At 42.4% G+C, this 12,406-nt stretch overlaps 1 protein-coding gene across 1 annotated transcript in view; it reads left to right on the forward strand.

Moving 5' to 3' along the window:
- The window catches only part of plxnb1a (plexin b1a), a gene marked incomplete at both ends in the record, with an annotated part of 33,715 nt that extends 31,351 nt beyond the window's left edge, over positions 1 to 2,364 (forward strand). Inside the window, 2 exons of the mRNA XM_079172299.1 lie at positions 125 to 199; positions 2,260 to 2,364. Of these exons, the coding sequence (XP_079028425.1) occupies positions 125 to 199; positions 2,260 to 2,364 (180 nt within the window). The remainder of the gene's footprint in view (positions 1 to 124; positions 200 to 2,259) is intronic.
- Between the last annotated feature and the right edge of the window lie 10,042 nt (positions 2,365 to 12,406).

Raw genomic sequence — 12,406 nt, forward strand, 5'->3', positions numbered from 1 at the left:
ACGGCCTCCGCTCACTCACACACACACACACACACACACACACACACACACACACACACACACACACACACACACACTCTCTGACGTTTCCTCTCCTCTCTGTTTTTTTTTACTCACAAAACAGAATTACGCCGCTGAGGTCAACTGTCTCGTGGCTTTACACGAGCTGTACAAGTACATCAACAAATACTACGACCAAGTGAGTATAACACAAGTACAAAAATAAGAAGAATGTCATGCTGTGGTTTGGATGCATCTCGACTGCATGTGAAAGTGATTGAATCTCTGAAATTGTGAAAATACAGAACCACATTAGTTAAATAATAATATATATAACATAAGCCCCGCCCCTATAGTTACCAAGATACAGTGCCACGCTTACATCAAATTTTTTAAAAGACGGTTCCTTGATTTCAGACAATTGAAAAAGCTTCCCTGTTCTAGTTGGCGACTGTCAATTCTTTTCAGCTGCAATGAACTCTATCGATGGCAGATCAGCTGTGGCTGGCTAGCTAGTGAAGCTAACGTTGGCTTCACGTGTAGGTTGACAACACAGTCTCGGGCCAATATTTAATTTCCAGCATAGTTTTAAAACAGGAATCAAACTATTATGCAAGGAATCGATGTACTTCACACTTGGCGAGTGGGGCTGCAGATATACCGTTTTAGCATCGACATGCGTCACAGCGAAGGAAGTCATCGCCCAGACCTGCTTGAAAAAAGTTTCACTTACTGCTTTTTTTTTTGCTCTCAAAGTCCACAAGATTGATACTTTTTACCTTTTGTACAAAATGTAGGTTTTTTCATATTACAAAATCGCATAAAAAAATATTGCATCGTTAGGTTTTTCCAGTTTCCAGTTTTCCAGTTTCCAGTCCTCGGGTCCCCAGTATTACTGGGGACCCGAGGACATTCTGTGAGACATTGTAACCAGGCGGCAACCTCCGGTTCTGGCGAGTGAAGCTAATGCAGAAACTTGCATTATATCTACTGACCAGCAGGGGGCGACTACTCCGGTTGCAAAAAAGAAGTCTGATTGTATAGAAGTCTATGAGAAAATGAATCTACTTCTCTCTTGATTTATTAGCTCAGTAAACATTGTAAACATGAGTTTATGGTCTCAATCTCTAGTTTCAAGTCTTCTTCAATAAAACATGATGTTCATTTAGTAAGTTATGGTCCATTTAGAGTCAAAGCAGAGTATGCTTTAGGGCGGGCTTACTGTAATTGACAGGTCACTGACACAACCAAGGTGCCACTGTGTCACTCCACATTCCAAATATGGTAACTTCCGTTCATTGGTTGCAAAAACAACAATATGGCGGCGGCCGTAATCCAAGATGGCGACAGCAAACTCGTTGAACTCGAGACTTCAAAACAGCAGTCCACAAACCAATGGGTGACGTCACCATGACTACGTCCACTTCTTATATAAAGTCTATGGTTTCAACCCTTGAACTTTGTGTTCCTTCGCCTTGATGTCACCACTTTCATAAGAAAACTAGCCAGGAATGCAGACCAATACTCTCGTTCAATTTAATGTAAGCTATAAAACGACACCGCCCTCCAAACTCTTTAAACGCAAAGTATCTCTTACTCAAGCACACTGTTTCAGAGTGTAGACAAATAAGCTTGACATATCTACCGTGCATAGTTACAGTTGCTAAGCTATAATTGGACAATTGCTTTTTGGGGGAGGGGTTTAGCTAAGGCCAATTCTATATACCAGTGGTCGCCATCCGGCCCGCGGGCCGGATGCGGCCCGCCTCCACATTTGGTCCGGCCCCCTGAACAATACCAGAGACGCATTATGATTTTTTTTCAGTCTGCACAATTAATCGAAATTTAATCGCGATCACGATTTTGGCTGCCACGATTAAATGAGCATGATCGTCTGCGATATTAACGTTTAAAATACGTGCTCTGCTACATATCAAATCAAACGCTTCCTGAATCAGCCAACAACCAGGGGGCGAACGAGATGAGAGCTGTCATGCGCGCACCCTGTAGAAGTAGAAGAGTAGAAGAAGTAGAAGAGCAGAGAGACGGGAGCTTGAAGGACGAGTACTTGTGCTTAATTTATTTACACGCCGGCATGTCATGTCTGTCAATACATGGTCGCGCGTTTTCAATTCCCCTGCTCTCTTTATCGCGCACGGCGGTGTTCCGCCCCGATCCGCGCGCACGATGCAACAGTCGTTTAACACAATATTTCATAAATGTCTACATCTGTGAACCTAATGGCTTCCATTCTGTCAGATCATCACAGCCCTGGAGGAGGACGCCACTGCCCAGAAGATGCAGCTCGGTTACAGACTCCAACAGATCGCTGCCGCCGTAGAAAACAAAGTCACAGACCTATGACCCAAAGGGGTACAATTCATCCTTTAACCTTGAAGTGATGGACAATGATGGGGATGAAGGTTCTGTCTCCCGGAGAAAAGTCCTCCCTCGTTTTTTCAAGATGAAGGAGGACAACGGATCATTGTGGCACATGCTGTGATTTTGTTGTCATTTTGACGGACTGATTTTTAGCGAAGGGATCTCAACAGGATCAGTGATACTGGGCAATTTCCACAGGTCCTAACACTGGGAGGAAAGTGACACAGCTGGGGGGGGGGGGAATGAAGCACATTAAAACAAAGGGATTTCATGACACCTCTCGTAAGGATTTCCTCATATGAGAAGCGGTCCTTCTGTTTTCACCTCCGACTCTACGCGTCTCGGTGGACTTGAAACTGCACTGAACAGTCCTGCACGTTTCCAGCCCCACGTGTTAGTCCTCTGCTGTAGGCGTGCTAGTTGAAGAAACCGTTAAACGAGGAGGGAAAAGGGAAAAATTAGGACTCAAATGTCGACAGCTGTGAAGTTTTCCTCCGATGTGTCAAAGTCTTACATGAAGGACGAAGCGATACTGGCAGAGCACCATGGAGGCCTGTTGTATTGGAACCATGTTTTCATTCTGCTTTTATCTTCCTTAAATCATTCTACCGAGTCTTACTCTTTGACCTTTTATTAGCTGTTGTTGGGCAGCTTGTTGTCTTGTGTAAACAGTTTCCCTTTTTTTAAAGCTTCACATCGCCACTTGTGCTTTTACCGCAATTTCTACATGCTGCCTGTAGTTTGAACTGAACACCGGCATTTTGTGAAAGCGTTGATTTTATTTCGTTGAGGATGTGGTACACAAATACTATGATGACCTACTGCTATTGTGCATGTTCCTTTACTTAGGCACAGATGTTTATCCAGTTTGGATGTATTACCCCAGACAATTTGGCAGAGGAACTTACAGCTAACTCGTTAAACTGATCCGTCCTTAAGAAAACCACAAAGTAAAATGAATTACAGGCAGACAAAACCCTTCACAGCTGTACCGTTATCTGTTCTAATTCAATGACAACAGATCTTATAATGTATGAAAGACCAAGCTGGACTTTTTGGATAAGAAATGCACAAATAGATGAATAATGTCTAAAGGAATTGAGGAATTAGTAGGTTTTACTGCCACAGTATTTATTTCCCTTCCTCATTTTTTAGTTGTGTAATTTATTTCACTTCAACATAATGTTTTTTTGTGTGTGGTTGACAGTATTTGAGGTGACTGTAAAATATATGTTGCAGAATGACATCGCTACATATTTATACAGTTACCTTGCATACAGGTGCATTTCACAGATGTTTCAATAGCTTTGTCCAATCTTTTTTTTTTTTTTTCTTTAAGTCCGACTTGATCTTCCATATTACTAAGATGTGTCGCTATTGCCTATACTTTATGTTCTGCTTTTGGATTTCCACACAGCCAGTTCCCAAAAGCTTGGTTATCTCTTCCCCCACTTAAATACACAGCAGTCACATTTGGCTATTGAAATTTAGTCTATACTATTACTAGTACCTTTCAATATTATGGGCTTCTATTGATGCTGAACAATATCAAGGAAACGGCTGCCTCCACTGGATGGTTGCTATGAGTTCTGCACACAAACATTTCATGCTGATGGAACAGCGCCATGACATTGTTCCAATGGCCCATTATAACGAAACCCAATAGAATAATAAAATGGCCCATTGTTCCGTAAGTTTGTCTGACAGCCCATTATCCTGAAAACGAACTCCCATTGCTCCGAAAACACAAACTCATGATGCAAAACTCATTCCGCAAAACGACATTGTAAGACATTACCCCCACCCCCCCCAACTCTGCCTCTGATTGGCTTTCCCTGATTTCCTTACCTTAAACTGACCTAATCTAACTACTCATACCTAAAACCTAACCCAGCCAACCAACAAAGATTACGATTACCAAGAAGAAGGGTGGCGCGTCGTGCCTTCACCAATAGGAAACAAAATATCTGGAAAGTGCAATGACATCATTCTGCAATAATAATTAGCAATATGCTTCTTTTTGCAACAATGGGCCTTCGGAATAATGGGCGTTTGGTTTCGGGATTAGGGGCTGTTGGACAAATGGGCTTTCCTCCTCAGTGGGACATTTTTCGGACTATCTAGTTTTCAGAATAATGGGTTTTTAGAACAATCGGCTGCCAGATTTGAACCGTGTTAAGCAAAGCTGCACTTCTTCCATCTTTTAGAAAGTCCTCCCTTTCTCTCAAAACTTATATCAGACAATATGTTTAATAAACAAAGGTGCCACGTGTAAAGTCTTTTACTATTTTTTTCAAATTTAATTTATTTTGTATTTATTATCTATTGCATATGTGGTTGGTTATTATTTTCTGATTCATGAAATAATACTGGTTATGCCCCTCTGAATCTGAGAAGACATCATGTGTATTTTTTAAAGAGAAAGCAAGGGACCTTTTTATTATTTATTTTTATTACCTATGTTTTCTTTTTGTCCGTTGTCCTACTCTCAAGTCAAACTCAAATTCACATCAGCTGTCCTGAAATTCTGAAAGTTTCAATCTCTCCTTTTATATTTTGCATCCATTTTAGAAGCAAAAGAGAAATATAGTATTTAACTTTCCATTCAAACACCATTCTTTGCACATTAGTGTTGCTTGTGTCTTACTTGTGTATGCAAAGTTCAGATGTGTGTACCATTTTCCTGTAGATACATTCTGCTGTTAACTACTCCTGACTTAAGAGTTCTCTGACTAATTGATAGGATGAACCTAACACCGACTTAATGTACGCAATAAAGTGGTCCCGATGTTAAAGAATGTCTCACGTTATCTTGTTCTTACTTAATGCATGGAAAGTGTTGATGGTGTCTCGTCGTTAGTCCGCTGTTGATCCAGTTAAGAAAAAAAATGAAATCCTTTGAATCAAAAAAGCGAAACAAATTACTGCATTTTAAGTATTTTTCAAAATGACACAGGCCAACTTATTGTCATAGAAAAAGATATCTTGCGGAGAGTTGTTTTTTTAGCTAACTATTAGGGATAGATCTTCGTGCTTAACCGTGGGATCGTAAATAAAAGTTGCCAAACGAAGATGGACGTGTTGTTGGACAGTTCATTTTAAGGGTGCAACATAATTTTTGGTGTTTCCGCCCAGTCTAAGCAAGTTTTCAGACGGAAAAGGGTGTGTTTTTGTCGACGAGTGTAGCCAAGCTAGCTTGTTATGGCGGCTAGCAGCAGCTACCAGCTCACCGATGCAGCAGAAAAGACACACGTGGAAGGAAAATAAAAAAAAGCACTCTTGCTTTCTTCGAGCTGTGAGTAATTAAAAGACTGAACAAATATGGAGAGTGAGTGGGAATCGCTACTGGCTGATGTTGAGAAGAAACTTGTAACTTTATCAGTAACTGATCTCAGTGCAGTATGTCAGGAGCTAGGACTTCAGCCCAGTGAGGAGATACAATCTTCATGTCGGTTACTGAGAAGGCTGATCCTGGGTTACCTGGAGAGTGAAGATGTTACTGGTTTGGAGGATACAGGATTTTCAGTGCTTTTAGCCACGAACGATTTTATTGACAACTTGAGAAAAGGGACTGACGATGCTGGTGGACAGAACGTATCGGAACGTGTGGAGGAGACGAGTGGGCAGCCAGAGGCAGTTATGGGGCGCCCCCTGTCGACGGTAGATGGTACTACACCGCAACCAGCTTTGTCACCACAGAGGTCAAGCAGCTCAACAGGCTCAGTAAGAGACTCAGAACAAACCAGAAACAACGGAAATCTGCATCCCATGTACAGGAAGGATTTCAGGATTATTGGTCAAATTGGTGAAGTGGGCCAAAAAGACGAGCTGAATTTCACCAGCCTTGAAAGACAGATTGAACGTGGACTACAAAAAGGCTACGATGAAGGTGAAATTGTAGAAGCAGTAATCCAGTCTATTGTACCTGAAGTCAGACTGAAGAGCTACTTGGAGAGCAGACAAAAACTATCACTGAACTCTTTAAGACAAGTCCTTAGGACTCATTTCGTCGAGAAAGATGCCACAGAACTTTATCATTCACTGACCCGTGCTGTCCAAGAGCCAAAAGAAACCCCTGTGCAGTTTCTAATCCCCACTATGGACCTCAGACAGAAAGTTCTATTTGCATCAGAAAGAGCCAAGGTAGGGCCGAAGTATAATCCAGAACTCATACAGACCCAGTTCTTGCAAACATTGGTGACAGGGTTACAAGATGATGCTGTACGTACCGATATCAAGCCTTACCTGCAGGATCCAGCTGTACAGGACGAAGTGTTACTTGAGAAAATGAGCGCCGCTTACAGTGTGGAACTGGAGAGGAGAAATAAACTCTTATCTGTCTCCAAACCAAAAGGAGTGAAAGTGGCCATGGTTCAAGAAGAGGAGAACAGTGAAGTTGAACAGGTTAGTGGTGTGAAGAACAATAAAAGCCACACAGCTAAGCCTAATCCTATACTTGAGAAGCTTGATACTGGTAATAAAGTGATCTGTGAAGCGCTCCAGAACCTCACTACACATGTGGCTGGTCTCAACCAAGCAAAGAGAAATAAAGAAGACAAACCAGCTAAAGCTAAGCAGAACAACTCTGGTTATGTGACACGAAACCCGAGAAAGTGTTCTGAGTGTGAAAAATCCAACCCAGACAGCCGATGTACACACTGTTACAAGTGTGGCAGCAGTGAACATTGGGCTATTGGCTGTCGAAAGAGAAAAGATACCACCGCCAGCACATGCAAAATAGAAGTGGCCGATGTTAAGTTGAACGATGATGCTATGCTAACTAGTCAGACCATATTGACAAGAAAACAAGAAAGAACAGCAAAGTTAGTGGGACGCAAAAGTCTTGTCCAGTGTAACCTTGGTGGAATTCAGACTACAGTGTTATGGGATACAGGATCCCAAGTGTCTATTGTTGACATGGATTGGAAAATGACACACTTACCAGATGCTGAGATTCGACCAGTGCAAGAGCTCTTTGATGAGGGTATATTGGATCTCTCCGCTGCAAATGGGACAAAGATACCTTATGAGGGATGGATAGGAGTGAAGTTCAGCCTAACAGAAAATAAGGACAGTGAACTACTAGTGCCGCTATTGGTGACCACTAACCCACTTGCAAAACCAATAATAGGGTTCAATGTGATTGAAGAGTTAGCACAGACCAACTTGTCTACTAACAGAACAGTAGCAAGCAAATTTGTGCACAGTCTTGGATCAGCCCTCGATGTCGGACACAAAAAGGCAAGAGCAGTATATTCAGTTCTGAAAAAGCAGAACACCATCTCAGAGAGTCAGATTGCAAGGCTCGGAAGACAGGATGTTATCATCCCAAAGCACAAGATGGTAAAGGTGGTCTGTGGGAAACTCAACAAGAGCATATTGAGGGAGCAGTATGCAATACTGGAACCAAATGAAGACACCCCATGGCCTGCTGGACTGGATATAAAGCAACAGTTGGTACAGTTACCCAGTGAAGATAAAGCCACTATTTTGGTTGTGATTGAAAACAACACAGATGATGACATCAGACTACAAAACAGAACTGTACTTGGTTGGTTATATGCTGTAGATGCTGTAAAGGAAGTTAAGGAAAAAGCCACATCTGAAACGCAAAATGAAAATGCAGATTTGAGCAAAAATGAACAAGTGAGACCATGTCAGGAAACAACAGTCGGAAGTTGTAATGAAAGTAAACCAGAAAAGCAACTCTGGGATCCACCTGTCGATCTCTCCCACCTAACATCAGAGCAGCAGCACCAAGTGAGACAGATGCTTAGGGAAGAGAGTGAAGTTTTCGCGAGGGATGATTGGGACACTGGATGTATTCCTGATCTGCAGATGAAAATACGCTTGAAGGATGACATCCCAGTGACAAAGAAATACAACTCCATCCCACGTCACCTGTATGAGGAAGTGAAGAAACACATACAAGACCTCCTCAGCAGAGGATGGATCCAGAAGTCAACCTCTTCCTACTCATCACCGATCGTGATTGTGAGGAAAAAGGATTCTACTATCAGACTCTGTGTAGACTATCGACAGCTAAATGAAAAGACACATCCTGATCGACACGCCATCCCAAGAATCCAGGAAATCTTGGAGAATCTTGGAGGAAACTCATGGTTCACAGTGCTTGATCAAGGTAAAGCCTATCATCAGGGCTTTGTCAGTGAAGAGAGCCGGACATGTACCGCCTTCATCACGCCCTGGGGATTATATGAATGGCTCAGGATCCCCTTTGGACTGACAAATGCTCCTGCTGCTTTCCAGCGGTACATGGAGGGTTGCCTTGGAGACCTGAGAGATGAGGTATGCGTGCCTTACCTTGATGACGTCTTGGTGTTTAGTAAGAACTTTGACCTCCATATAGAGAATGTGAGAAAGGTGCTGCAAAGGCAAAAGAACTGTGGAATCAAACTCAGACCAAAAAAATGTGACTTCTTTAAAAAGGAAGTTTGCTACGTGGGACGTGTCATTTCAGAGGATGGATATCGAATGAACCCGACAGAGGTAGAGGCTGTTCAAGCTCTGAAAAAAAGAAAACCAAAAACAGTCAGAGAGGTGAGATCCCTGGTTAGCTTCTTGGGCTACTACAGGTCATTCATTGCTGATTTTTCCAGGATTGCCAAGCCTCTTTATGAGCTAGTGTCGCACCCAAAGACTGAGAAGAAACAGATGAAGAAGGGTCGAGGCAGTCGTTCTCCCCAGCTACCTCCATCTCAGCCAGTGGAGTGGACAGCACTACATCAGCAAGTGTTGGATAGACTGGTTGACACACTGTCAGATCCTCCAGTAATGGCATATCCTGATCTTGAGAAGCCATTTGTGCTACATGTTGATGCGTCTGAGGAAGGTCTTGGAGCCGTTTTGTATCAGCGTCAAGAAGGAGCATTGAGAGTGATAGGATACGGATCGCGAACATTTACTCCCACAGAGAAGAACTACAGACTCCATTCAGGGAAGCTGGAATTCTTAGCTCTCAAATGGGCTGTAACTGAACGATTCCGGGATTATCTCTTCCATGCCCCTCACTTCACCGTGTACAGCGATAATAACCCCCTGACGTATGTGATGAAGACAGCAAAACTAAATGCGGTGGGACATCGCTGGGTGTCAGAGTTAGCAGATTTCCGCTTCACTCTGAAATACAGACCAGGAACTGTCAACCGCGATGCAGACTTCTTATCCCGCCAACCAGCAGAAATGGACCAGATGATAAAAGAATGCACAGAGCAGTGTAAACCAGATGACATCGCAGCAGTTGGAGAAGGACTGCGAGCTCAGAACAAAGGTGACACTGATTGGATTTCAGCCATCACATGTAATGTAGATGTGCTACCTGAACTAACCACTACATGCGAAACTACTGTAAAACCAATACCAGTCGAAGAGATTCAGGCAAGTCAAAGAGAGGATGAAGTGATAAGCAGAGTCATCACGTTAAAACAACAGAACGAACACCTGATACAGAGATAAAATTAAAGAGTCAATGACAGTGAAACGCCTCCTGAGAGAGTGGCCTCGTCTTCACTTGGATAAGGATGGAATCCTGCGACGAAAGACAAACTCCAGAATCCAGCTTGTGGTTCCTGAAAAGCTCAAGTCACTGATCTATCAGCAACTACATGAGGAAATGGGACATTTAGGAGCTGACAGGATGATATCTTTAGCCAGAGAGAGATTCTTTTGGCCAAAAATGAGAGAGGAAATTGAACATTATGTGACAAAAGTGTGCCGGTGCTTGAAACAGAAAAAGCCAAACAGAAAAACAAGAACACCTCTGCAGAGCATAACAACATCAGCACCTTTTGAAATGATTTCGATTGATTATCTGCACCTGGAGAGAAGCAACGGTGGTGTGGAATACATTCTGGTGATAATTGACCACTTTACAAAGTTTGCACAGGCTTATGCAACGCCAAATAAGTCAGGCAAGACAGCTGCACACAAGATCTTTGATGACTATATTTTGAGATTCGGCTTCCCAGCCAAAATTCACCATGACCAGGGAAGGGAATTTGAAAATGAGTTGTTAAGTAAGAAACTGCAAAGCTACAGTGGGATACGATATTCAAGGACGACTCCGTATCATCCTCAGTCCAACCCAGCTGAGCGGTTTAACAGAACTTTGTTGAGTATGCTCCGGACATTGGAAGAGATGCAAGAACCTAACTGGAAAGACCATTTGAACAAAGTGGTTCATGCATATAACTCCACTGTCCATGAATCAACAGGATTTTCTCCTTTTTTCCTGCTGTTTGGTAGAGAGCCTACTTTACCCATTGATCTGATGTTTCCCAGAGAACAAGCAAGTCAACAGTCGCATGCTGGATATGCTGAGAAATGGCGAGGGTCAATGCAGGAAGCATATAACATTGCACAGGAAAACATGAGAAAAGCTGGTGAAAGAGGACAAAAACACTACAACCAGAGAGCATGGAGTTCTGTACTTGAACCTGGAGACCATGTACTGATCAGAAACCTGTCCGAGAGAGGAGGACCAGGAAAGATACGTGCTTACTGGGAAAACAAAGTACATGTGGTCAAAAACAGAAGAGGAGCAAACAGTCCTGTGTATGTTGTGAAACCTCTGGATGGAGAAGGTAGAGAGAGAATCCTACACAGAAATCTTCTGTTACCTTGTCCTTACCTTGTTGATGAACAGAGCATCAAATACCAGAAAGAAAGAAATAAGGACCATAAGAAAGAGAAGAATAACAATCCAAAACCGAGAGTAAAGGCTCAGACTTACCATGGAGACTCTGAGAGTTCAAGCGAGGAAGAATATGCTTTGTGGGTGCCTGGACATAGTCAAAAGACTCACCTTAACCCTCAAGCCCCAGTCTTCAAGCCCACAACGAAACGACTTTCCAGAGTAGAAACTCAGGTTGAAAGACCCATTCAGAACAGAAGGAGTCAGCCACAGGAGGAGGACACTACTCAGGACAGAGGTCAAATGGGGGAGACAATACTTCAGGAGCAGGAGATGAGGCAGAGTCAACACTCAGATTCTGAGGAAGAACCAGAACACCAAGTGTACGAAAAGGATGCAGTGTCTTCAGAGGACGACCATGAACCTGAGAGAGCCAGACGTTCTACAAGGACACGCCAACCAAGGTGTATCCTTACGTATAGTGAATTAGGGAAACCTAGTGTTACACACTTGAGAAAGTAGGGAATTGGACATACAGTGTTTGAGTTCATAGTCAGAAACACAGCTAACGTGAATTTGAGTATTTATATTTGTTCGAATATTTGTTAAGTAATACAGATGCAGTGATTCATTAGTCATTATTCAGAAATTCAGTTCTTGAAACTGAAAGAAAAAGCACAAGTTTATTTGCAGAGAAAGTGGTGTTACAATGTAACAAGGTGACACAAAAGGTATCCTGTGAGTAATAGTACTACACCTTAAAGCATGTATAATGTTAATGTACATTAAGTATGTTGGAATGGTAGATATTGCCATATGTGACTTAATGGACTTGGGAGGCCTACCAATGTACCGAAAGATTAAGACAATCCAACCAGACAGGAAAATAAATAGTTGCCTATCTATCCTGTAGTCATGCTGTGGTAGTCATCAGATGTGTAGCTATTGACATTTGTATAATGTAACTGTATACTAGTCAGTACTCATTTCACAGTGTTCAAATGTGTTATTTTGGTGTTAAACTAATGGTGATACCACCCAAAGAAAAATTTGTTGCCAACATTTTATTATTTTTAGTGGGGGAGGGTGTAGCGCACTGGAATATTTAATTTCATATTTCTTGCTGATGTAGTGTCACGGTGTCTATGTAAAATCATTTGCTGTCAATATGTGTTTAAGTTCATTCATATTTGTATTACTGCGCTGTCGCTTTAAGAGAGTTGAAAAAAGAACGTGATGTATGCAGGCTGAAGAAAAGATGTGCTCGTGCTTAACCGTGGGATCGTAAATAAAAGTTGCCAAACGAAGATGGACGTGTTGTTGGACAGTTCATTTTAAGGGTGCAACACTAACTTTCGGCAGCGAAGTCCC

This window comes from Pholis gunnellus (genome assembly GCF_910591455.1).
Source record: "Pholis gunnellus genome assembly, chromosome: 2".
Classification (NCBI taxonomy): Eukaryota; Metazoa; Chordata; class Actinopteri; order Perciformes; family Pholidae; genus Pholis; species Pholis gunnellus.